This window comes from Metopolophium dirhodum, chromosome 4, assembly GCF_019925205.1.
Source record: "Metopolophium dirhodum isolate CAU chromosome 4, ASM1992520v1, whole genome shotgun sequence".
NCBI lineage: Eukaryota > Metazoa > Arthropoda > Insecta > Hemiptera > Aphididae > Metopolophium > Metopolophium dirhodum.
In genome coordinates, this window is record NC_083563.1 from 29002266 (window position 1) to 29029831 (window position 27566).

Sequence of the window (27566 nt, forward strand, 5' to 3'; positions counted from 1 at the left end):
TATAATATTATATTGAAAAAAATAGTATAATACCTACTATAATAATTACTTTAATAATATAATTATTACTATAATAATATAATTAACCACGAACTATGATTTAGAATAATTCAGTGTGAAAAATAATGCACCGGGATGTTTGGACTATATCATTTACATGCTTCATTATCTCGTTGCGGGATAATGTGGGATAATTTCAAACTTATGGATAATTATGCGAAGAGTCGCATCGCTCATGTGCACATCGATCACCCAATTCGGAGACTCGTCGCTAATATCGGCAACAAAATAATACGCCGTGGCGCCATAGTATACATATATGAACTAAGATTTAACCGTTTTTCGGAACACAGCAGGCTGCAGTTTGCTGTTTGGTTTTGTTTTGTTTTTACTCATTATCATAATTATTATCATGATGTATTACAATGGCATATCGCATATGGCAAATGTCAATAAATAAATACATATTGATTAATCAATTCATTTTTTATTCTATTGTTAATATTTTAAAAATATTATATTTTTTAGTTTTCTTGAAAAATAATTCTTACAAATCTAAAATGCCTTTTTGATAACATATTATTTCGTCATGGTGAAATCGTTTTATTTAAGCAATTTAAACAATCAACAAGGTTACGTTTGGTGAATAACGAGAAAATTCTGAAATCTGAACACGGACACGGAGGCAAGGCGCGCCTTCATCGGTGGTCACTTGGTTGAAAACATTTCGGTAACGACGGTTTGAGTCTTCACCGTGGTCATGATATAGGTAATATTATTGTTGATAATGCACAAGCAGCACCACTCACCGATCGTCATGTTATCACTATTCCAAATTTCTCAAAATTTTTCACTGTGTCACTGTTCGACTTCTCTGATCTTTCTACCAAAATATAGGTATTATTAGTTATGACTTTATAGTATAGGATTTTACTCCAACTTACTAAATTAGTCTAACTTCCATTTTAAACCTATTTTATCCGCATAGGAACCGCTATCCATCCGGTATTCGACCGGATTATATGTTTGTATTATTTTTCTAGTAGTTTCGTTGAAATTGATCGCTTCCGTGTTTTTTTTTTTGGATTTTTATACTGCTGAGAAAGTTACCGGATAATCATGAACGACCATGAACTTGAACTGTAAGCGTTTTTAGTTTAATTATTTTCATCGTTATCGATGCATGACAATTATTGACGTTTTCGTTTATTTTTAGCAATAATATTATACAAAGGTCTACACAATTGTTACAAAATATCCAGACTGGTTCTGTAGGACCGGGTAGGGTGGCTCCACCTATGACAGCAACTCCAATATCAAGTCATACTTCAATAACAAGTCCTAATCATCATCTCAACTTGAGTGGATCAAGAATCCAGAGAAGACCTATGTCAACACAATATAGTATTCCTAATAATATAAATACTTACAGTGGTGCGTACAATAATTACCCATATAGAGGTATGGCAAACATGAACATGGGTGCATTCAATCCTTACAGTGCATATGGGCAACCAACAAACAGTCAATTTCATAATCCGTAAGTGTATATTTTGTTTCAATTATGCTATTAGCGGTTAGCGCTAAACAATCATAATATTATATTTTCTATTTGGTCAAATCTGTATGGTCTTGACGTTATTACCTTTACAAGTTTAATATAGTTCAGCTGTTCCTAAACTTTTATGACTTCAGCAACGATTAAGAACTGCATTCCAAGCGTAATATTATGTAGCACAGCCCCGTGGAAGGCTATGCGCCCCCTCCCCCATTCCTAAATTCTGAATACTACATTTCAGCTTAATCATAGCATTAATTATATTCCAAATATAATATATGTAACTATGAATATGTAAATTAATGTGGACTTATATTTACACAGTTTTTCCAAATACATTTTATACATTCAGTTACTTGAAAATGGAATTTTTTTATATTATTATAATTCTAATTTTGATAACAATACCTACATGTTTCAGTAGGAAATAAAAATAATAATAATTATCAGTTATAGTATCTTAATTTGCAGTTCAGACGCAAAGTCTGAAATTGTCAACACTAGTCCACAGATATTTGATAATACAATAGTTTATTGTATATATCTGTGAACTACGGCACTACTGCTCTAGACAAAGAACAAGCATGAAATAACATATGTGTATTTATTTAATGTATGTATTTAGCTAACTAGACCCTTCCTTCTCACTAAATAATTTTTAATTTTTCTATATATAATCTATTTATTGTACTAAATTGTATTATTGTAAATTGGGCGAAAGCCCGTGTTGTATTATAAAATAAAATAAAATATAAATTAACTTTAATAAAAATAGCAAGGTATTAGGTAGTCTAATCCATAGAAAAGATAATAAGATAATAATAAAAATATTTCTGATATTAAAAATTATTTCGGGCATTAGTTTGTGCCATTGTCTAAGTAAAAAAAAAATAGTTCGGGTACGCCTAAAAAAAAAAATAATAATATAGAAGCTCTGTCTCTCTGCGCATCCCCTCCCCTCAATTTGAGTATTGGGAACCCCAATGTCACCAAAGTTGAACAGTCCCCACTTTTATAGATACAATAAAAAAGTCAAGTTGATAAGCAAAAAAAAAATGTATCATTTATATTTTATACATTCAATTGTTGAAAATTATCTACATACCTGCATTAGTTGAAGCCAAATTATCACTTTCAACACCGCTGATGCGTCTACGCGTCAACAGAGTTTATTCCAACAGGCCAGTGATGCATTAACGCATTAAAAACGTATACGTTTATATACGCTATAATTAAATCAGATTTTTTTTAAAAAACTAAAACTTAGATAAGCCATTGACAATGAACTCTAAATTTAATGATATGGGTGGTTTTAGTTTTTGTTATTTCCGTCTTTTCTGAAATTCACAGGTGGCGTTGAACCTGTTAATGTATTGAATTTTAAACGAGCTAATGATTAAAATTCAATTTTCAAAGCTGAAAATTAATAAAAAAAACTATTATTGAAGCACTCTGTTCCAAAAAAAGTCACCAACTTAGCTATAATATCTATAGAAAAAGAAATTCCTGACAAACCAAAATATAATGATATTATTGACATATTTGCTAATTTAAAATGTAGGAAGGTTAATTTATAATACATTTTTATATTGTATTAGGTACCTATAACTACCTACTACATACTACCTATATTTATTAACTTATTAATTTATCAATATTATTGTATTAAGTTTAAAAATATGACATGTTGTGTTATTAATTTATTTACTTATTCATATTGTTGTAGGTACAACCTACTATATTTTTAAGTCTATTTGCGCCCTACCCTCTTTATATATCTATATATACCTATATATCATAATATATGCAAGTGCCAACTGACGATAATGACATTTTAGGCTCCACAATTTTGTCGGCCCTGACCACAATGTTTTCCCAAGAATAATATAAAATAATTTTCTCAATATTCACATACATCTGGCCGAACCCTTGAGATTGTCCCATGGAATACACTTTGGGAGTCGCTGGTATAGAGTCTAAAATCTTCTGCGTCTTATGGGAGGCCAAACTAGCCCCTCCACCTATGCTGCTATACTATACACTCTTAATATCCTTAACATAATATAATATAATAAAGTTAATTATTATGTGTATATAAATATAATTTTTGTTCTATGTTATTGCTTACCATAATGGGTACAACTTTTTTTTCTCTAACTGATTTTTATAACACTTTGTTTATTGCCATAGAAATGCAAATAAACAATAAGAGGAACAGAGAAAAAAATATCTAGTGGCATGCTACTAATTTTATGAGTTTTTATATATCATGTTTTTTTTTGTTGTGGTACGCCACATGGGGGGGGGGGGGGGGTGAACTGTTAAAACAATACTTAACCCCTTGTAACTTATTTATTGAACAAAAAATTCAAACTATGTTATATATAATATAAAATTAAGTCATTATATCTGCTGTGATCTCCTGTCCCTCCTGAGCTGCTATAAGTATGGGATGAAGAGGTCGTAGTCTGTTGCACTTCAGATTTCTGGTCAGTATAACCTCTCCTGGTGCTGCCTCGATCACTCTTCCTCCTGTTCAGAAAACTTTAATTACTCTACCATATTGTGGTAGAATAATCTAAATGTCCGTTCTGCGTCCTGTAGGGCTATTGCTCTTTCAGCCTCGTCAGTTGGGATATTCAACCACGTACCACTCACCCAAAAAGTTTCTATCATTGATGCCTAGGTGTCATAAAACTCCTGTATACCACGGCCACTGTTATCTGTTAGTACATTTTATTTGTATAGAGCCGATTAGACAATTTATATATTAATGATAAGCTGTATCATTTGTATTGATGCTTATAATATAATAATTTATATTTGATTTTGTGTTCTTACAGGATTGTAATTGCAGCAGCTGAAAATTCTCGTCCTGCTTTTGAATCAATACAGTCTGTTGTTCAATCATTTAACTCGGTCAGTATGATGTTAGAGTCTACATTCACCGCAATGCAGATGTCTTTTCAAGCGTTATTAGGTGTAGCCGAGAATTTTACTCGTCTAAGAATGTTTATGATGAAATTGTATTCAACTATTGTGTCATTCAAATTAGCTCGTTGGTTTTTAACTAAACTTTTTTATCTATTAAGTAAATCAATTATTATATATTAAATTATTAATTATAAACAATATATAATATTTACTTAATATTCTACATAGAAATGGTGAGAGGAGATAGAGGATCGAATACCGAAGAAGACTTGTGGACAGCTTTATCATCTGCAGATAATCACAAAGAAATGATTTCCTCTGATGGACGATCTTGGCCATTAGTAGTTTTTACTGGACTTTTAGTTACTACACCATATCTTGTATACAAATTACTCAATTCAGTAACACCAGAATCTGTCCCTAGTGCCAATAACACTCTACCTTCAAACAGTTAGTAGGACTTTCATTCTATAATATGACTAAAAATCAATATTTTATACTTACTTTCATATGCTGCATATTGGTGGGCGTGTATAGCTGTCCCCCAAAAGTATAATCTAGGGGTGCAAATGAATTATTATTTTATTTTTTCTTTGAAATGAGGGGGGTCTAAACAACAAAATTTCAAAAATAATTCTTATTAAATTAAATAAATTATACATTAAATAAATATTGATATTATTATAAAAATTATAAAATTTAATTTTAAACAGGATGTTTAATTGCTTAATAAAATCATAGATTTCTTTTTAATCTATGATAAAATTAAAAATGTAATAACATGATTTAAATAGTACATATAAAATGTAATTAAAATAAAGTAAGAATGAAAAAGTTTTGGGGGTACATCATACATTTTTGCCATGTGCTGCCTATGTTTTAATGTTTCTTCTAACAATTTAAATAGTTATTATTAATGCTCTTACTATTACCGTTTACAGTGAGCATTGCTACTGCGCAGTGTGATTGGAGTAGTACAGATCCAAAAACTATTCCGTTGGTGAAAGGAAAATCTTATTTGACATCTCAAGAAAATATAGCATCTGCCAGAGAAACTGGATGGCTCCTTGTCGATAACTTTGATAGGAAACAAGGATATGTACCTTTAGTTGCTTTTAAGGCACGCAAAACTGATAATCGCTCATATGATGCTCTGATACAAGATATACCCAATGTAAGTTCCTATCCTGTACCATCAAATTCAATTCATGAACAAATGCAACCAAAACCGTCAACTCCAGTCACTGATGTACATGGTAACCCAATAGCTCTACCTCATCCATTGGTAGATTGTGATAAATCCAACATTGATAGGCAGTGATTGTAAAAAAATATTTTTATTACTAGTTATATATTTGTTATGTGTTCTCTTACATGTAATCAAAACAATTAATATAAAAACTGATCAAATATTAGGCATTTGCAGGCTATAAATGTAGACATAAAATTTATATGAACAGTACTTATTTAATTTATTTTAAGATTTTACTATCGTTATCATGTCTGAAACATACAAAACTCAACAATATTATAAATTTGTTACCATCATATTTGGTAAGGTTCCACATTATACTTGTAAATATTTTTTTTTTTTACATTCATTCCATAGTTATTTTTTATGGACATAGATCAATATTGTATTAATTAAATAAGACTCGTTTTAACTTTAAAACGTAAATATTGTAATTTTTTTTAGGTATAAAGAAATGTTTGTTAGTAAATTTTATTCTTATACATTATATCTAAATATATCAACATTTTAAAAGATTGGTACATTATTGAACTATATTATGTTAAGTACATGTATGCTTATTATTGTACAAAAATGTAATGCTAATTTGTATATTATACAAACAAAAACTAAACAAGTTTAATTTTTATAGTATATTAAGAATATTTTATAAACAATAAGTGCTGATGTACTTAATTTAAAAAATAATAAAAATTATGGTATTTCAGGTTTTAAAAATTGGTTTTTATAATTTTGAAATTAAGTAATTTAGTAGTAATTAAGGGCTCAAGTACATCAGAGTAATACAATCTTATATTTAAATTAAAGCAATATAATAGATAACATTAAAAAAAAAACACTGTTTAAATGAAATAATAGTAATTAAGTTAATTAATATAATTAACAGTAGTTGATGGAAAAACAAGGGTTTGATGGATATAGATCTTTAATATTAACAAATCAAAGTTTATCATGGCATTACACACAGTCTCAATGGGATTATTGTAATCATAGGATGTACAATGAAATGAAATTTCAAACGTGGGACAAAAACGTCATTGATACTGAGGTACATGGAAGTTAAATGATTGTAATAATTCGGGGCAAGATATTGACCCATTTACTAATTTGGACAAAAAAAAAATATCAGCTTACTACGTCTATTAGCAAGATAATCTACATTAAGAGAAGCTTGTACTGAAGAAAGAGATACTAACTCAGGTGGATTAATCGTAATGTTTTGTATATAAATATGATGAATAAACTTGACTTTAAATTTCAATGTAAATGGTCAAAAGACCATAGGCATAAATTAAGAAGAGAGGGCTTAGCTCCAAATTAAATCCTTAAGTTTTCCCCAAATATTTCCCAACAATTTCGTAACTCCTAAGTATAATAAATTATATTAAGACGTGTTAATTGATGTTTCTAGAGATTTTCAAACATAACTATGCCTATGGTACAATATTTCAAATCTGCTCGAGCATAATATTATACAACATCAAGTAGAATCCAGATATTCACCAACTGATAATCATAATTATTTTAATAAATATTGTCATGCACTAAAGATATTTCTTTGGTTAATATTATTTATTTTGTTATTTATTTTTTTTTTTTATTTATTTATTCAGCCAAAACAATAACAATTAAATAACTACAATAAAATAAATTAATAATAGCTGATACGAATACAAACTGAGCTATAAGCTCGTATCTGGTATACGGAGTTCAACAATATTACAATACGTTTAAGGAAAATACTAATACAAATAAAAATATGATATAATTAAAAAAACATAACATGTTAAAAAAAAAATTTAGAAACAAAAATTTACATCAGCATTACATATTATAGGTACACATTAAAATATTATACAATATTATGCTTAGACATATTGACTTTTTATGATTATTGATACACACATTATTATCAAGATCACTAACTATTTTATTTATTGCCTTTTTTATTTGATTTTTATTCATTAAATAAATTATATCATTGGTATTATTGGATTGACTTTCACATAAACTTTTTATTAGACTCTTTACTTCGTTATTTAAATTGTTGAAAATAGTTTTCCCCATATAATTAGGAGAATTTCTAGAACTAGTTAATAAAGTATATGACGGTTTAGTGTATTTTCCTATTCTTCTGTCTTTTATTATTTCTGTAGCATTGAGTGTATGGTACTGTATGGATTTAACTAAAATTTGCCTAATGTATAATTTATAAACAGATAATATATTAGTATGGTTGAATAATTCCTCTGATAGGTATTTTAATACTATAATTTTAATACTAAAATTTACTTTTAAATTTTAAAATTAAAAATATTTTTATTTTCATATTATATTATATTCTGGTATCAATGTAAATGTTAATAAATAATTTTATATATTATTTCAATCGTCAAATTTGCCAAAAAAAATTAATACTTTGACAAAAATAAGTTAGAATAGATAGATGACTGTAATAAAAATCATACCAGTTTATATATATATTTTAGATGATGAGTGAAGCCAGTGAAGGGATCTGAAGGTTTTACAATGAAAATTACTTCATCTTCTTTTTTTATTCTCTGTATAGGTATGTTATTTTACAAGGATTTAATTTAATTTTAAAATCGCTGGTTTAGATTTTGAACTAAACTGGACTTCAGATGCTTAATTTTGTTTCAAAGTATAAAGTTCTTGATTTAGAAAAAATTTTTATTAAACTTTTGAGTTTTAGTACGCATTCAGATAAAAATTACTATTTTATAATTAGTTTTACATTTATAATACCAACATCGCTGTTTATAACCAACAATCTAAGGCAGATGGTAATAAAAAAAATTTTAGTTCCTAAAATATTTCATTTACTCTGTTCAGTTCTATTTATTTTTGTGCTTATTTTAAATATATTCATTATCAAATTTGACAATCGAGATAATATATAAAATTATTCATAAACATTTACATTGTTACAAGAATAAGATATAACATGAAAATAACATTTTTAATTTTAAAATTTAAAAGTAAATTTATTTTTGAAAATTAATGTTAAGTCAGAACATCATGAATGAATCCTGTATGAATTATTGGTCTTGAAGATGAGGAACAAAACTTGTATCAAAAAACAAGTAAGAAAAGTACTTTGAATTTTCTATTAGAAACCACACTTAATATTAAGAGGATGTCCACGCACTATTTGTTTTCTCTCTGACCCACGCACAACATAACAAATTTTACGTTCACAATAATGATTATAATATTAATAATCATAATTTCTAAAATTGGAGTGAAATAACATCTTATAAAATCTAAAGGTCAGATTATATAGGTGTTTTATTGTATTTTATTTTTTAAGCGAATTATGAGTATTTTCAGATGTACAAACAATTAACATTTTGCTTTATATATTATAATCATTATTGTGAACGTAAAATTATCTATGTTGTGAATGGGTCAGAGAGAAAACAAAAAGTGTGCTGTCATCCTCCGAAGCAATAAACGGATAAATATTATAAGCTCCAAAATGTGAAATAGACTGGAAAAAATACATAATTTATTATAAAAGCAATATATTTATTCCTCCACTTAGGATCTATAACGTCATTCAAGTATTCAACCAAGTATTGCAATTAATCAAATCTTATTTTTTTACAGAAGCTCCAAAATTTAGTTCGATATCCATGTTAAAGGGCATGTCAACATTTTAACTATATTTCTCTTCTTAGATTTAAGGTCTTGTTTATAGGACCATTTAACTTTTTTCAAGCTTGGATTAAGACATTTTGAGGCCCAGAGGCCAGTTTTAAATGAGGCCCCTGTACGGAAAAAAGAAATAATGTATATTATATTATTTAATATTAGGTACCTCTTATAATAAATATATATAGGTATTAGGTTTATTAGCAATAAATGATGAATAATGTATCACTTTATTTATAAATTATAATTTACAAGCTTTTTTCCTCGCTAAATAATCATTGATTTTTTTGAGGTGATTTATCGAGTGTTATAGCCTATAACAAAAAAAGTAATGGACAAATCTGAGGCACCTAAATAAACTCTATCTATCGAGGCCCGGGGGCCATAGCCCCCTCCCCCTCTTCCTTAATCCGGGCTTGACATTTTTAAATACTCTACATAGTACTCTAATACTCTATATAGAGTATTCTACAATACTATCTTATTCGCTGCAGGTAGATCATTTATTTTAATCTTTTCTTTTACTGACTTGGATATTGTAAATGTCTTATTTAAGATGCTATTATTTTATTTATTTTTAATATCTATATACACAAAAATAAGTGTACATTTTGAATACATTTTATAACTCAAGATCCACCAAACCGATTTCGATAAAAATTTCGGGGCATATTAAGATTGATGTAGATGGTTTCTGTGAATTCTGTACGTTGTGGGATAAGTGGTTCTGGAGTTATGGCCTCTTAAGTGCACACCTGGTGATATGGCCAAAAACCACAACGTCTACACAATTATTTTTATCTATATATATAACCCATAGCAACCATTAAGAAACAAAAATTTCTATCGTAAATTTCAAAATTCCTGTTTGAAAAAAAAAAACAGGGGTGGACAAAACAATCTCTGGCAATACTGTAAAATTTCAAGAGATTAAATACCCTCCTCCCATAATATGATTGCAGGTAGATACAAATGTATAATACTTTCCACTTTAACAACTTAATAATAAAAATAAAATACATGCTGGATATTTTGTTATTCATAAATAAAACAAATTTTAGTATATATTTGTGGTATAAATATTATCTGATGTACAGTCTCCGCTCATAATCTTTTTTACGTGACTGATACATACCACTGAAAATTCAAAATTAATTAATAATATATTACAGCAATCTCAATGGTGAGGTAAAATCAAAACCTACTATACAGCAGAGCAGGTTTCTCAAAAAACTATGACCAATTCCAATTTAATCTTGAAAATGTATTCACTGATCTATATTTTTAACATTAGTTATCAGGATAAGAGCTAAAAAAATAATAGTATAAAGTCGTAAAATCACGTTTTTATTAGATAAAAATAAGGATTTATAAATATGGTTCAGGAAATTCGAAAGTCACTTCCCTACCAGTCAACTTTCTGTACACTGAAGCGAATGTATCCACCTGTAATAATAAAATACATAGTATTAATGATAGTAAAAATTAAATCATATTGCATACGAGTCTGCAATGAAGTACAACATTTTATGTATTTGTTGTCCTTGATATCATAAGTAGCACATACCTAGGTAATATTTATGTGGTAATTGATAAAAAAAAAAAGACTTGACTGCTATGGTACACAATTTACATTGAAAAATCAAAAAGATATAAAGTGGCGCGCGTGTGTTTGTGGAGGAATGATGCTCTCAGAGCGCGGCGTACCGTCAACGTCCGACTTTCACAAAATTCGCTATTTGCTCAAATGGTCGAAGTATCAAACACATCGAGCGTCGGTGCAGTCGCACCTAATTGTGTGATAAGCGCGTTTATCGAGTTTGAATATCGTAAGAGTAAAATTATATTTTGAAATTTTTTCGTAAAGTAACGTTTTTTTCGATTTCGATTCTATTTTTTTTAGTGATCATTAAAAATTAATGTATACTACAGCCCACGAGAGTCCATTACATAGCTAATTAGCCAGCCGGCAACGATCGCCGACTTTTGTTGCTATGGTAACAGTGGTTACGGAGTTCGAATCTTGTTTGATAAAAATGATATTTTGCAATTTTTTTCGTAAAGTAACGTTTTTTTGTAACGTAACATTTTTCGATTTCGATTCTATGTGCCAAAGCAGACATAAAATGTCAAAAAATATCTATATATTTATAGACGTAGCCGGATCTTTATTTCAGGATATGCAAGAAGCCTTTGTATCAAAGCCGCATTGGGCGCTTCAGTAAGATTCACCCTTTGATACCCATTTTTTATATATAGACAAACTAGTTGTTAATATTTGCTATCAAACAAAATACAATGATTGGATGAATCAAGTATCAATAACAACAGGCTAAAAATTACAAAACGATGATATAATGACATGTGCAGTGGCAAGGCGTGAGTTTTTGGTTGGGGAGACATTAAAAAAAAAATGGCTCTAATACAGCAACGTCGATAATTGAGGACTGAGGTAATACAAATGGCGAGACGTGTCTCATAGCGTAGATAGTAAACCCTACTCACATTAAAATTCACCCTGTACCCGCGCAGTATCCGTAGCATTCAATTAAGTTGCCATATAAGATCTTTTTAAAGTAACTGTGTCTAATTAAATCCCATACTTGCCAGTTATAACATAACCAGTCACTGACAATGATGCATTAAATAATAGTTTAAGAGTATGCTACACCAGCCATTTATTGTCTCTGTCTTACAAGTACGTAACATACCAAATGTATGCTCAGCAGATCATGTTTAGCTCAGTAAGTTTAAAAATTAGAGTGAATCGATCTATCATGAAACTTGATGGTAAGAACTTTATCTGCGTTTGTATGTGGGATTTTTACGACAGTTAATTTTTTTAGGAAGTAATGCGTATATAATAAAGCGTAATATATAAATGCTCATAACTCACTTAAAAATTTAATTATTGTAAAAAAAACCCACTAACAAACACAGATTATGTTCTTATCATCAAGTTTCATAATAGGTCGATAACTAACAGAGTTAAACGTGATACGCTGAGTGTACATTTGCTGTTACCCAATTGTAAGAAGGAGACAACCAATTTCTGTGTAGCGTTCTCTTAACATAACTATTTCAATCAACTGATCATGGTAGAAACCTATAGTATAGGTGCCCAAATAAAATGTTGACAAACAGACGACGGAACTATGTTTTTGGGTTTACTCTCTGTCATAAAGCCATTATGGTTATCATTAATAATATTTAAGTTATTGTATTATTGAATTATACTAAACAGAGTATAAAATGTGGATATTTTATCAATACATTTATACAAAGAAAGGAAATATAACTTAATTTTATATTAAATGCATATATAATTGGTTTGTTAATTTTAGAAAGGTTAAAATATATTTAATATAGTTTAATGTAGTATATTGTAAAAATTAAAAATTACCTTATGTTCAATGTTTGTTTGCTGAGTTTTGTCCAAATGTACTTTCATGACTTGTTTACCATCCAATTTCACACGAATGCGTTTGCCAACAATTTCAGCAGGAAACACCAAATCATCCAAAATAGCATCATAGACCCACGTTAATGTACGGCTAAATAGATAATTATATTAAACAATTAATTTAAAACTAAAAAATGTAAAAACAAAAATTGAATAAGTAACATTTTATAAATTTGATTGTTTAAAATTTAAAATTAATTTAATTTTTAAACAATGTGGTCAAATGTAATTGAAAATTTAAGGCATTTGAAAATATTTAAAGGTACTTTTCTGTTATCCCTACTATTGCTCGATGCCGCGACTACTCAATTCTGTTATCTCGACTACTATAGTACTATACAGATAGCTCCGTGTTTCAATACATAGTACACATGAATTGCCATTTATGTAATAATGTATATTAGTATAACGTTTGTTATCAGTTATCACATAAATTATCACAGTAGTAGAGTCTCCATATATAAAACATGAAACCGAGGGCGCGCGATTTCAGACTAGGTACAATTTTTGAACTAGCGTAAGGGAACTGCCAATTATAGTATAAAACATAAAATCATCAAAATTATCACAGCAGTGGAAGGTTATTATAATATAAAACATAAAATCATCAAGAAATTAAATATATACAAAAATAAAAATAAATTATCACAGTTGCATAAGTCTAAAATTCTATTTTTTGTGACCAATTTTCAATATGTTATCGATTAGTTTTCCTTCAATGTTTTGTCTCCAGATGAACTCCGCCAGATAGGACTCTAAATAATGGCATCTGGTTTCCCTATGTTTTTTATTTCTCCATTTATCGGAGCACCAAACACATTAAATATGCTGAGTATGGACCCCAGTAACTCGGTCAACAAAGTCATGAGTATGATTGACTGTACCATGCGTGTATTCGGCTCTGGTTAGTTTGTGTGTATGATATCCACACCAACAATCTGAATATATGGTTGTACCTACCTTTATTGTTTTAGTGCAGTGGAAAGCGTTTCCTCTGTACGATTAGGAACTTGGATTAGAAATGTTTTCTTTGTTTCATGTAAATGCCTCCAAATATCCACTGTTGAGGTAATATCCTTACAGCATTGTTCCTTCTTTTTGAAAACACACTCTTGTCGATTCCTACAATTTTTCCAGGTCCTCTGATTTGTATTTGTTGATCTTGACTAATTGTTTCAATCGACAACCATACAATGACTCATATCCAATTGATCCTTTTCACAATATTTAACGGAGGTTGATTCTGCACTTCAACAATATATAAATTGGAGTATTGTTAAAAACTATTTTCAAACCAATTACCAATACGCATATTGGTTTTACGCACATTGTTTTTCCAAAAAATTTATTGTAGCCAATGTATAATTTTTTTATGACCGTTTTTGCATTTACGGTATTTTGGAAGTAAACTCTTCTTAAAAAATTCAAGCGCATCTTTTTCACTGTACGATAAACTCCACAGATTCATAATTATTTTAAAATTAATCGGCAACAGGTAATTGAGCGAACTGTAGTCGATACATCAGCGTAGTAGTTGAGATAACAGAACTGAGACTCGCGGTAGTAGGGATAACAGAAAAGTACCTATTTAAATTAATTATTATAAATAATAAGAAAAACAGATAAATATGCCATTTTGCAACTTTTAATTCAACAATCCCGCAAATGAAATTCACTATTAAATACAACAATTGATATGAAAATAAAATATTGATTTCATTCATACCTTCTGGGGCGTTTTTGTTTGTTTTGGGTACGGGTTTTTCTTGTTGGTTTGGGCAATATTTTTCGGTCACCAATGAAAACAACATGCTTACCACTGAATTTCTTTTCCAATTCTCTAACAAGACGAGCTTGGATTTTTTGGAACTGTGATCTTTGTGGCATTGGTACATAAATAATAATGCTCTAGAAAGTTATGAATTATTATTTTTAGTTTCAATATATTAAGGATTTAATATTTATAAAACTAAGAGTATTTTAAGTCTCCACACTGGTCTGGCCCTTGCTGATCTCTACCATATACAGAACACAGCATGAAACAGTTTGAAGGAAACCTATCTCAGTGTTTGGCAAGTTCCTCATAAAAAGGAATTCGTTCCATTCCTCGTTCTCTTTTTAAAAAAAGGAATTCGTTCCGTTCCTTGTTCCTTACAAAAAAAAAATGCGTTCCTTTGGGAAATGAACAAGTTTTTTTTTAGTTACAAATAAAATAAAAATTCTTATTTAATCACTTATGTTTTTTTTTTTCATATGCATACTTCTTTAATTTATAATTATAATATATAACTAAAAGTATAGGTAGGTACATATTTTATAATTCTATTTTGAGATTTTCTTCAAAATTAAATTGTTGGCTAACGTATGCCAATTGTCTTAACGTTGATACTCGATAACAATCACTAATGAGCAATATACATTACACAAATTAAAAAAATCTTAATTTCAATTTACACGATTATCTGTGTAAATTATTGGAACTAGAAAGGAACAAACAATTTTGTTATTTTTCCTTGAAAAAAAGAACTAGTTCATTTCCTTGTTCTTTTTTTATAAAAAGGAATTCATTCATTGTGCCGTTCTTTAAAAAGGAATTTGTTTCCAGGAATCCGTTCCTTCCAAACACTGACCTATCCTAACTATATTTTTTAAACCAATAAAACTTACCTTTTTGCCTAAGAGCTCAATTTCTTTAGCTTTTGTAATGTACAACTCGCGGAGTTGAGCTTTCAAGTCACTGTTGTTTTCCAATTCCAGAAGAGCTTGGGCAATTGACAACTCAAACTGATCAGGGCCTGCACTGCCCTTTTTAACAATTTTAGCTTGTGTTGGGATAGGCATCTGTAAATAAATAATTATAAATTAATAATCATTATTAAAATAACCAAGGCAATTGAGCTTTATAAAAACGCAGATATAAATATTGATATTATACAAAAATAAATAACAATTCTAACAGGTATGAATCTTATTAAATTTGTTATGCAAAAAATGTCCAAATAGGTGCATAACATAGTATTCAAGATTAATGTATCTAGACAATTTTCAGTCGTTGTTTTGAATTTTCGTTATCAGAACAACTGCTATCACTTAACCTAAGTATCGTGTAAATACTAAAATACACGCTAAACATTTGTTAAAAATATAGTTATAACCTTAATCTAGTCAAATTTGACCGATGGTCGTAGAATAAAACGCTATTAAATAAATTGTCAGAGTTAGCGACATATGATTGATGATGACGGCGAGTTTAGATACTTCAATTTTTACAATATCTAATACTATTTCTTTGAACTAACGAAGCTTTATGCCCGTACACGCGCATATCAATTGATAACTAGCGTCAAGATTTAATGATTCACTAACTAAATACACCAAACCAATTCTAATCAAATATAAAAGCAAAAAGTATAGAACCACGCAAATACATACCTTGAATCTCGCGTAGTGCAACGAAAGGACCGAAAGAACGACACAATAAATCGAAGAGAAAATCCGAACTTCTCAAGCCATCACATGCACGTTCGATGAAAAGAGAGAGAGACGTCGGCAGCGGTTGGAGATAGCCGAACGCCAGTCCTCTGTGCAGGCTAGCAAACCCTTGAAAATCGATTTCCAGGACTGCAGTAGAATCATCATACGTTTTTTAGGATTGCATAAACGTATAATTGTAATTGATTATTTCATTAGATTACGGATACAAAATTAATAAAATCTAAAAACGATCGCGTGATCGTTTTTTTTTTTACATAGATTTTTAGCATAAATAGTATACTATTATATTTTAATCTTTGGTGTCTGGGAATCATAGCTGTTATATAGAAAATAGTGATTGTGGGCGATGAAAAATAATTTTATCGGCGTTACCAACTTATCCGTTCTCCCTCGAAAGGCGTGAACTATTTCCTTTTTTATGCGTAAATTGACCTTCTATAATCATGTGTTTAACCCCGTCGCGACAACCTGAGTAAATTTTCTTTCCTTTAAACCGCTCACGGCTCACCACACGGACTACCTAGCCGGATTCTGGCGGAAAAATTCGTCGACTACCATCTCGACCGAAAGAGTTAAGTTTCGTACTTAAAAAACCCTAAATACATAGAAATGAATTCAAGACTAATAGTCCTGGGCTCGAAGCTCGCCTTCCGAAGTTCACCACGGATGTTCACAACCTCGGCTGCGAGGTTAGGCACAAGCAAGGATGAAGGTAAGCGAATTCTTTTTTTTTGTGCATAGTAATACTTACAATAGTTACAACAGTTTTGATGTCTAACCTTTACTATGGAAATCAATTGCCAGTTTGAAAACTAGCTACGATAGAGAATATTTTATATAGACGTTTTACCATTATTAGTTTTTGTCCATTCATAATTTTATTTTGATAATTAAATAAACATTTTCAATAGTTCTATTATACATTTTATATAATTCGTTGATTGCAAATTGTAAATAGGTAAGGCTGGTATCTTGACAATTTAAAATTACTTTTTATTATTATTACTTATCTGTGTCTAGACATTTCTTTAATATCTACCAATTAGGACTTGAATCATCAGATTATATATTTTAATATCTTATTTAATATAATTCGTATTTTATTAACTTATTTAAATTTAAGTGAAGCTTTAGATATCTCAAAATAATTTAAATTAAAACAAATAAATATACTTACAAGTTTTTTTTTTTAAATTCATTAACTTGAATGTTAAAGATTGTTAAATTTAGTATAGGTAAATAATAAGATTATATAAAACTAGGACAATATCTAATCAAAACGATAAGCTTTCATGTAGTTATTTACCTATATTATATTTTAAATTTTAAAACAAAACATTGATTAAGTGACACAATATTGATTACAGGAGTATACAAAAAAGGTTAATTATTTATACTATAGGTAGACACTAGACATGTTTAAATATATAAATTAGACTAAGTATATTATGTTGGATATAATTTAGCTAAATTTAAGGATGAATACTTAAATGTCTTAAATTTTGAATCATTGAACATCTCAAGAGGCGAGAATCTAGAAATCTTAAATGGGAGGAGTCAATTTTTTTTCAGAAAAAAGGAAAATTTTAGTGCATAATAGATTATAGGTAACATTATAGATAAGATTTGATAACAATATTAACATTTTAAAATTGTGGATTTATGTACACATGAACTCAACATGGATTTATTATATAAATATTATACATAGTATACAAAATTTCCTGTGGGGCTGTAACTCCTCAGCTCCTCCTCTGGATCTGTGTTTGAATCTCGGACAATTCAATAAGTTCAAACATAACCAAGTTTGAGTACTCTAGTAGTTTTTGTTTTTGTTATGGTTATTATTAACAAAAACATATTTATGAATTATAGATTTTCCTTATAAAGGAAAAATATCTAGTAACATGCTATGGTTTTACAACTTTTTTCTTAAAAGTTACATCTATTAAAATCTTTTTAGATTCTGAGCTGAGCAAAAGAATGTATTGGTTTTATAATGATTTTTTTTCTGTCAGTCAGTAACATTTTGGATAGTAAGCATGCTTCGATTTTTGAGATCTTCTGGGAGGTCAAAATTTTAAAATCCAACTAGTTTTAGTAAGCGTAGAGAAAAACCACTAAAAATGGGATTTTAATTTCTAATGCTTTGTCTATCACCATAGCAACGAATAAAAAATATTATAAGAACTACGCTAACCGCTCAGAACCGTTTTTCGTATACAATGGTTTATCATTCTATTCAAATATAACACATCCATTACAACTACTGTATAGCAGAGCGGTATCCACTTGTCCACCTTTTTTTTTTAAAATAATGAATGTTGTATTTATTCAAAAATACATAATAAATATATATTTTTATCGTATACTTTATTTATTTAGTTTTATTAAGTTAAGGTAATTATGACTTTACTTCAATATTTAGATATATTTTAATACCAATATAGAAATTAATAGAAATAAAAATATCCATAGTAATTCATGCGAAGTATCTTATGCAGACCTACATCAATACTTTTGAATTGGAAAAATTCAAAAAATAAATTTATTTAAACAACTAACTTTTCTAATGAAATATTTCTATTACAGATTATTTTAGAATACTTATTGTGAAATCATATATAATATATAATATATCATATATAATCATATATCATAATAATCCTAGTAATAGTATTATTTGTATAAATTTATTTATTTTTATTTTTAGGATTTCCCGATCCGTTGGACTTGGCCACAGGTATTGAAAAAAAAGAAATGCTTTTGCGTTTAGCTGGAAATGATGTAAGTTGTATTTTAAATTATAATCTTTATTAGGGAAACTATTCATATTCATAAAGCTTGTATTAATAGTAGGTATAGATCAAATAATACATTTTTAAAATTACTTCAAATGTTTTAATTGATATTTTTAACGAACTATGTGTATTATCAATTTACTCAAATAAAATATTTAGAATTCTACCTACCATTGGCAGTTATTATAGGCAGATAGGCTATTAAAGGTTCAAACATTACGCAAAATCACAGTCAATGTAAGTAATTCGATAACTGCTGCATTTTATGTTTGTATTGTCTGTACATATTAAACAATATTATTAAAAATAATTATCAACAAAATATTTTTTATCAAATATTTCCAATCATATAAAACAAATTGTATAAATTGTATTTGAATTTTGAATAATACTGAGTTTTGAAGTCCAATACAACAATAAAAAAGTGCATCTACTTTAAATAATATTGGTACTCATTTTAATTTATAAAAATGTAATTTAACTCCTAAAAATTAATATTTAAATTTATTAATAAAATCAAAAATGTTTTTGTTTTATTATAGGACCCGTACAATTTAAAATCTATTAAGCGAGGTGTAGGAACCAAAGAAACACCAAATGAAATTCCATCTGCCTTTGAAGCTAGAATTGTTGGTTGTGTATGTGAAGAAGATTCATCACACGTTAAATGGATGTGGCTACACTCAGGCGAGCCAAAACGTTGCTTCTGTGGACATTGGTTCAAATTAGTTTACAAGGAAGCACTTGTATAGATAATTAATTGTCGTCGTTGTTCAACCATATTCAACAAGTTTAGTCCTGCTCCAAATATTTTTTTGTTTGTAAAATTGTTTTGTCATTAAAAAAAAGTATTGTTGGCATCAGTATCAATTATTACTTTGATTATTATTGTCCAATACAGAACAGTATTATACAATATTGTTCCTCGAGAATTAGCTTTATATCAATGAAAGCACTTATGTTTTTCTAGGTCTCTACAGTTTGCAGATTAATAATTAAAAACATTTTACCAAAAATTATTAATTTATTTTTTATTTTTTTAGTATGATTATCTTATCAAGAGTACTTTAGTTAAATATTTAGATTTTCTACATAGGATTTTTAGTTTCACAAATGACCGGTTAGAAGTGTACAACTTTTGTAATTATTTATTTTTATTTTTAAACTTAGTTCCTATATAATGTTAGTATAACTGGGTTAACTTATCTAAAATATTAACTGAACTTTTTTTATTTCAAGCATTACACCTCTAAAAAAGTATAATTATACACTTAAGTTGTAATGCTGAAGTTATAATAATACTTCACAATATATTGTACTAACCCGAGCATTTTTTTTTAATAAAAATTTAAAAAACCGTTTACATTATCTTAAAAAAAAATCCTTAATTTATTATTAGATTAAAAAGTACTTCAATGTATTTATGATGATAAAATAGTAATAAATGCTGCAAGTTCTGTAACAAGTACTTTCAACTGAATATTAATTGTGTATACTTGTATTGAAAATCAGTATCTATAATTATTTTTAAATTTATAATAAATAATAATACGTTTTGAATTCATAGATTCAAATTTGTAATTTTAAAATCTTTTGGAAGAATAGGATAACTGGGTAAAAACTTGATTCAGTGTGTAACTGTGCATCTTAGGATTAATTTTACAGACGATTAAGTTAATGGTTATAAAAAGGATTATTTTATTAATATTCAACTGAAATTCTAAGATATACAAAATTAATAAAAATATTATACTATAATAAATAACATAGACAACAAAAATATAAGTTTTAAATATTCAATAAAACTGAAAATTAAATTGTTTGAGAAAAATGTTTTAACAATTAAAAATTTTCTAAAAAAAATCCTAAGGTACAACATATAATTCCACAAATAACTAAATTCAGTAAACAAAGTCTACGATCTTCTCCAAATTTTCCCAAATGCCAAATCATAGTTATAACTAAAACAAGTTCAAGTAAATATTCCGTTTTTGAATTTTCTTTTGATGTTTTACCCTATAATAAAAATAGAAAGAATAGAAAGGTTTGTGTATTATTCTTCATATTTCTGATTATAAGTCTTAACTACATGAGCATTTTGCATTGCAATAGCAAAAACCTTTTTTTAATAATTAACAAGAAAATCAAAAGAAATTATGGCATCTTTTGACCTTTACCTAAGAAGTAGCCAAGTAGGTATCCTGTTATAAGTATTCTATTTTAAAAACCACATATAACCTATAGGCTTAGGTATTTATTGTTGTTTTTCAGTAGTTGAGATATTTTACCTATAGTAATTACATGAAGGGAATCCGTGCAAAAACCAGTCGATTCCATTTTTCTTAACTTAGGCAAATGCAAAAAAAAACTAATTTTTGGAGCTATCTGGTTATTCACCAGTAAATACAAAATCAAATAGCTCCAAGTACTTTATATTTATTTTACGGGTTGATGAATCTGTTTCCTTATTGCACAGATACACTAGTATATATATAATATCAATATCAAGGCTGGGAAGTTAATGATTTTTTTTAACTCAGTTAAGTTAAGTTAATATGTACCAATAACAAAAAGTTAAAAGTTAATTTAACTATAGATTAACTCAGTTAAGTTAAAAGTTAATAACACTTTTTATTAAGTTAAAAAAAAGTTAATTTGTTTATACAACGCTAGCGTACTAATTTTTTTCCAGCCCAAAACTAAATTATAGGATATAGTGTTAATACTTCATACAGTATTTCCTTTAAAGTCAGATTCAAATAAAGAAATTTTTAACTTAAAACAATTTACAATACAATTGTTTTGACATGAAAACAAAATAGACTGAAATAGTGAAATATTATAAAATTAAAAACAAAATAAATTAACTTAACTTACTTCTTAAAATGAAAAATTAACTCGTTAATTAAGAAAGAAATTTAGTAAGTTAACAGTTAAGTTAATAAAAAGCCAAAAGTAACTAGTTAAGTTAAAATAAAATTAACTTTAAACTTAACTTTAATTTTTTAACTCGTTAATGCCCAGCCTTGATATATTGTTATCCAATATTATACAAGCCAGATTATTAATGAAAATACTAAATAGAGTTGTCTTGGTTTTGCATGGACCCATTCACATGGTTTTACATGTCAGTGATTTTACTAGACATTTTAATATAATCTTTATACATGCAGACATGATACCCGCATGTGTTATCATAGTCATACAAGTTCTAAACATAGCAAATTGTACGCTCAGCAGAATACCTGTAGCTCTGTTAGCTAACAAATTAGTGAATTTAACTCAAATAATATTTAAAGGTAAGATTATTATCTAGGCAATATCATATGCTTTTTATTATATTATAATTTTAAAGTGAGTTTAAAAGTATTTTAAAATTGTAAATTGTTTGTACATATTAAAATACTCATAACTTGCTTAAAATTATAATATAATAAAAAGCATATGATATTGCCGGGATAATAATTTTACCTTTAAATTTTAAATGAGGCCAATTCACTCTAATTTGTAAACCTACATAGCTATAAATGTTCTGCTGAAATTACTATTAAGAACTTGTAAGACGGAGACAATGGATGCGGGTATCATGTCCTCTTAAATTAATGAACTCGACAGTTACCTTTTTATGATAAGCTATTACACATAAGCACCATATAAGAACTCCAGTTATCAATTTCGACTTAAACCTTTTTTTTGATTCATTACTATTCAAATCTGGCTTTAAAATAGAATTTTCTTTTTCTAGCAAACCAATTGATGAAACATTTATATTAATCTTCTTTTCTTCCATTATAATCTTTAAAAAAAAAATGTAATGTAATTTTAATGAAATCCGTGGCTTATAGCACAATAGTTAAAATCACAAACATAAAAATACTAATATTTTTGTTAAAATAGTAAATACACGACAGTATCTATAAAGATAATTAAACATTTAACTTTTGAATGCGAATAATCAAATGACACTTGAAAAATTACTTAATTTAACAATGAATTAATTGATTCTAAAAGACTAGAAACATTTAATTATTAAAAAAATTACCTTTTTTAATTCTAAAATTTCTTTGAATAAATCTTGTTGTTTATTTTCATAGCCATTTATGATACATTGGTATGTTTCATTGATAACATCTATTTTCTCACCAGACTTGTCAATTACTCTATCATTTTTTGGCTGTAATTTTTTTAACTTTTGTTGAAAATGCTCATATAAAGATTGAAAAATTGATAGTAATTGAAGAGATACTGAATCCTTTTCTTTAATTATACATAATATTTGTTCCTTGTAGCATTCTTCTAGGCTATTTAAATTACATTGATGTTCTTTGCTGAGACGAGAAAATTCCTTTTTATATGCATTATGTATTGAAACAATTTCATCATTAGATGTCTCACTAGATGTATCATAATTCCTATTAACATAGCATAAATATTTTCTAAAACGATAGATAATTAACAGATTCCCTATATTGTCTATGTTTAAAATACTTAAGGCTAACAAGGCCACAATTATTAGTAATTACTTATTAGGTACACATTTTACTTCTTATTTTTTAACACATAATGCAAAACCTATTCAAAATTAGATAATTCAAATAATAAAAAATACTCACATGACTTATTATACAATTATTGTTTCGATAAATATCATATACTATTATAGTTATAATATGTAATCAAATATATTATATAGAAATATATAATATATTTTTATTAAGTATAGGTAGTTGAAATTATAATATTAATTATACGTACAATACTAATCACTAAATCAAAATAATTATTAAATATTTGTATTTTATTCGTAGACAGTACACTAAAGACAAGAGTCTATTAGCTTATAGTCTATACTCTATAGTCTAGGTAATTTACAATTCGTTTATAAATTTATAATGATTTAATATTATTCATATTTCATACTTGTTTGGTTGTTATTATAAATATTGGAATTTAAATTTTAACGTTTTTACCCATTTAGTGAAAAACAAAAATAGAAAATAAATATAAATTGAACATTATTGGTTATCAATTATCATAATATCAGATAAACATCTAATAGTTTAATCACTATTAAAATAAGAAGACCTCTTGACATTTTATAAATTTGTTACAGTTGGGGTTTAGCACGATTTAGCAGGACTTTAGGTTACAACAGTCACCACTCACCATCCTCCGAGTTTCACCTACAACTTACAAGCACGAACTAAGATGAAACTTAGTTCGTGCCTACAAGTTACAGCTATAATAGTATATAACTATATTATAGTTTATTATAAACAGAACAATAAAATTTAATTATTCTGTTATCTTTTAATTTTAAAATGTTATCAAATTTTATGTTAGCGGGAACTGCGAAATGGTATAGTCAAAGAGATCTTACAAATGGTTAGCAGTTATTGGCAACCATGTTTTCAATTAAATGTGTAACCATGCCCCATGCCTGTAAAAATGGCTGAGCAAGACCTGTGAAGTGTACATACAAAATAATAAATGTTAATAATCTTTCGATGATAACCACTTTTTCGAATTATTTTATTTTACTTTTCATCGAAGTTAAATGTAACTACAATATTAAATTTAATACATTTTTGTTTTCAATGAGTTTATAATACTCCCAGAAGATCGTTCAAATTTAATAATTTTTTTCATTTAATAACCATCGTATTATTTGATCGATACTTGGATACAGAGTTTACGGTTAAAAAACATAAAGGTGAGTTTACCTAGAATTAGGTTTATCTATAATAGTTATTTCTTGATCAGCATTAAATATGGAGTTACTATTTTTCTTTGACGTTTAATTAATATCAGTTTTTGAATTTAACTCAAATTGCCGCTTTGTGGTTTGTCCATTGACCTGGTTTGGTAGGACATGATCTTTGGTTCTGTTCACAAGCTAGGTAGAAATGTCTTGTAACCATTCGGCATAACTGTGGTTATGAGTTTATAGAGTACAGATACCAATGTGGCAATGTCCGGCGTCCGCACTCCGGTTTGAGTGTTTTAACTTATTTTTAATCGAAATATCCATTTGATTTGTACAATTGTTTTTCATTATTTCATTTGAATAAATTACCAAATTATTATAAATGAATATCTTTTTACCACAACATTAAAATTTACATACCTTATATATTTACAAGCATTAACTATAAGTTATCATATTTTGCTAATTAAATTTGAAACATTTCGAAAATCATCCCGCCGTTGATTTTATACAAAATAAATCTCGACAATTATTAAACTCTATAAACTATAATACAATATTTATTATTTATATTGTGATATAATATGTTATATAATATTAATTTAACTCTATTGATAGTGTATAAAATTGCTTCACACCACAATATTTAACATTCAGATTTATTTATGGAAATAGGTTACAAGTTAAATACCTTGAAATTAATAAATTTTCATAGGTATATGTATACATTTCATTGTAATTGTAAGTACTAAACGATACTATTCCTATCAACAATTAGTATTTTATAAATTTATAATTTCATAATTTAACACAGTTTAAAAAATGAAGACTAACCGTTTTCATAAATTTTTTAATTCTAAATTTTAAACTAAACATTGTGTATTGGTCTGGTAATAAAATATATTATATTTTTGTATTGTTATAATATAACACATATAATATTATTTGTACATCGGATACACAGGCTTGCATGTAGACTGCTCTTGTGGGACATGTGGATAGTCTTTTAATTAAAATAAATCAAAATTGTAAAGGAGAAATAAAATAAAATTTGTACATACCAACATTAAATTACAAAAACAATTTTATTATATTAGCTATACCTAAATAATTTAATATAACTACCAATTTATATAGTTTGATCTTTGATTAGTATTATAATATATATTTATCCATATTACTGTAGTATATATTAGCTACAAATAATATAATATAACTATTAAATAAAATAACAAGGATAGTTTCATTTAAATGCAGTGTCAACGACGCTTGAGGCCTTGAGTCGGGTGTTGGTAAATGGTAAAGATTTTTAAAACTAGGTAGCCTATAATTAGTATGAATAAATTAGATAATTAGATAACATATTATGTTTAACAAGAAATTATAGGTAGATACATGAAATATCATATACCATAGTATCTATATAACGATTTAATTAATCTCAATTAGCTACTTTACCTATTTAGGATTTATATTATAATAATTTACAATACTGATTTAAGATTAAAAAAGTATGCATATCTATATTTATTTATTTTTTGGGGTGGGAGGCTTTTATAAACATTACACCCTTCTGTAGCCCATTATTATTTAGGCTGGTAACCCCGCATTCCCACTTTGCCAGATACTCCCCAGTATGCATCTTATAATATTTAATAAAAATAACTGAATTATGAATATATTATGATGATTAAGTTATATTATTTAATTGTATAGAATATATATATTACAATTATGCATTTTTGCATCCATTATTCAGTGTAATTAGTTAATTATTAAATTACAATATTGATGTTTTAAAATCATAGACCTTATACTCATGTAAATATGAAGGTAAAAAGAGATAAGGAGACCAAACTCCATTTATAAAAAAAGTCTCAAGAAAAACTGCATTGACTAGATAACTATTTAATCAAGTAGCAATTAAACTGTGCAGTGTGCATAAATCAGTACACCTCCTCCCACCACACACACACACAAAAGTCCGCCACTAAATGCATTGATATATTTTTGAGTTCAACATTTATTGACGTTTTACTGCATTGTTCACATCAAGTAGATGACACTTGTAGTCTGTAGACTTTTTTTGGAAGTACTTTTATGTATAAGACAGAAACATGGGCGGATAGGCCATCTTTGGCCTACCAGGAAATAATTAAAAGAGGTCCCCACACATAGGCTGAATTTGGTCACATCCATGGGTGGGGGGGCTTAACATTTTTGTCTTATCCATTAGCGTAAACATATATTTTTAAACGCTTCAACCTACTAACTAGTGGCTACACAGTACTCCTTTTTTCTAGCAGAGGCACCAAGTATATATAGGTATATTAAAATACACAATTTATTTTGACATCTAGTGTAATTTGTTACATTCGACTCAATTCATACCCTCCTCAATATCCGCCTATGCCCCACATGAAAAAAAAAACTGGCATCGCTCGCAACTACATTATTAGTTGAATTATATTACCTATCATATCAAAAGAAAAGAATGTATAACATAACACGTTTTTAAATCATTTATTTATTTTTTAATTTTAAAATAATAACATTCTACCAAATACTGGGCTCCTAGCTCCTAATTTATTAATGATGTCTTCAGAATCAATTTTGTTCAGAATATCTTTCTCTACATTCATTAACAACATACTCTCTATACATTCTGACCTATTGTATTT

At 27.7% G+C, this 27566-nt stretch overlaps 5 protein-coding genes across 7 annotated transcripts in view; 3 read left to right on the forward strand and 2 right to left on the reverse strand.

The window, feature by feature from the left end:
- The first annotated feature begins 815 nt into the window (after window positions 1-815).
- Window positions 816-6259, forward strand: LOC132943770 (peroxisomal membrane protein PEX13). Its single transcript, XM_061012862.1, has 5 exons — window positions 816-1142; window positions 1217-1540; window positions 4402-4649; window positions 4721-4942; window positions 5434-6259. The coding sequence occupies exons 1-5, from the start codon at window positions 1120-1122 to the stop codon at window positions 5811-5813; spliced, it is 1197 nt and encodes a 398-aa protein (XP_060868845.1). The 5' UTR covers window positions 816-1119; the 3' UTR covers window positions 5814-6259.
- A 4486-nt stretch (window positions 6260-10745) lies between these two features.
- On the reverse strand, window positions 10746-16474 carry LOC132943772 (small ribosomal subunit protein eS7-like). The gene is made up of 5 exons (XM_061012865.1): window positions 16315-16474; window positions 15550-15723; window positions 14609-14790; window positions 12823-12973; window positions 10746-10865 (listed from the first exon to the last, which is right to left on the reverse strand). Exons 2-5 carry the CDS (start codon window positions 15721-15723, stop codon window positions 10788-10790), a joined length of 585 nt encoding a protein of 194 aa, XP_060868848.1. The 5' UTR covers window positions 16315-16474; the 3' UTR covers window positions 10746-10787.
- A 281-nt stretch (window positions 16475-16755) lies between these two features.
- On the forward strand, window positions 16756-20048 carry LOC132943773 (cytochrome c oxidase subunit 5B, mitochondrial-like). Its single transcript, XM_061012866.1, has 3 exons — window positions 16756-17089; window positions 19091-19164; window positions 19721-20048. The coding sequence occupies exons 1-3, from the start codon at window positions 16987-16989 to the stop codon at window positions 19928-19930; spliced, it is 387 nt and encodes a 128-aa protein (XP_060868849.1). The 5' UTR covers window positions 16756-16986; the 3' UTR covers window positions 19931-20048.
- Window positions 20049-20308: 260 nt separating this feature from the next.
- Window positions 20309-24090, reverse strand: LOC132943771 (uncharacterized). The gene is made up of 4 exons (XM_061012864.1): window positions 23792-24090; window positions 23221-23590; window positions 22798-22974; window positions 20309-21194 (listed from the first exon to the last, which is right to left on the reverse strand). Coding segments are annotated over exons 1-4 (723 nt in total). The 5' UTR covers window positions 23794-24090; the 3' UTR covers window positions 20309-21020.
- A 535-nt stretch (window positions 24091-24625) lies between these two features.
- LOC132942406 (uncharacterized) overlaps window positions 24626-27566 on the forward strand; it is a 51694-nt gene continuing 48753 nt past the window's right edge. Inside the window, exon 1 of one of the 3 annotated variants that reach the window (XM_061010736.1) lies at window positions 24626-24891. The gene's annotated coding sequence lies outside the window, so the exon portion shown is untranslated. Of the gene's footprint in view, window positions 24892-25471; window positions 25627-27566 lie in introns of those variants that run through there. The other 2 variants (XM_061010738.1, XM_061010737.1) reach the window with 2 other exon arrangements.

Excerpts from the sequence above, each read along its gene's own strand:
- LOC132943770 (XM_061012862.1), top strand. The coding sequence starts at position 1,120 with ATGAACGACCATGAACTTGAACT. Across the intron at positions 1,143-1,216 it reads AACGACCATGAACTTGAACT|CAATAATATTATACAAAGGT; the intron begins GTAAGCGTTTTT and ends GTTTATTTTTAG. Across the intron at positions 4,650-4,720 it reads TAAACTTTTTTATCTATTAA|AAATGGTGAGAGGAGATAGA; the intron begins GTAAATCAATTA and ends TATTCTACATAG.
- LOC132943772 (XM_061012865.1), bottom strand. The coding sequence starts at position 15,723 with ATGCCTATCCCAACACAAGCTAAAATTGTTAAAAAGGGCAGTGCAGGC. Across the intron at positions 12,974-14,608 it reads AAACAAAAACGCCCCAGAAG|CCGTACATTAACGTGGGTCT; the intron begins GTATGAATGAAA and ends TTATCTATTTAG. Across the intron at positions 10,866-12,822 it reads AAACAAACATTGAACATAAG|GTGGATACATTCGCTTCAGT; the intron begins GTAATTTTTAAT and ends TTATTATTACAG.
- LOC132943773 (XM_061012866.1), top strand. The coding sequence starts at position 16,987 with ATGAATTCAAGACTAATAGTCCTGGGCTCGAAGCTCGCCTTCCGAAGT. Across the intron at positions 17,090-19,090 it reads AGGCACAAGCAAGGATGAAG|GATTTCCCGATCCGTTGGAC; the intron begins GTAAGCGAATTC and ends TTTTATTTTTAG. Across the intron at positions 19,165-19,720 it reads TGCGTTTAGCTGGAAATGAT|GACCCGTACAATTTAAAATC; the intron begins GTAAGTTGTATT and ends GTTTTATTATAG.
- LOC132943771 (XM_061012864.1), bottom strand. Across the intron at positions 22,975-23,220 it reads AAATTTTAGAATTAAAAAAG|ATTATAATGGAAGAAAAGAA; the intron begins GTAATTTTTTTA and ends TTTTTTTTAAAG. Across the intron at positions 21,195-22,797 it reads TAATAGCTTATCATAAAAAG|GGTAAAACATCAAAAGAAAA; the intron begins GTAACTGTCGAG and ends TTTTTATTATAG.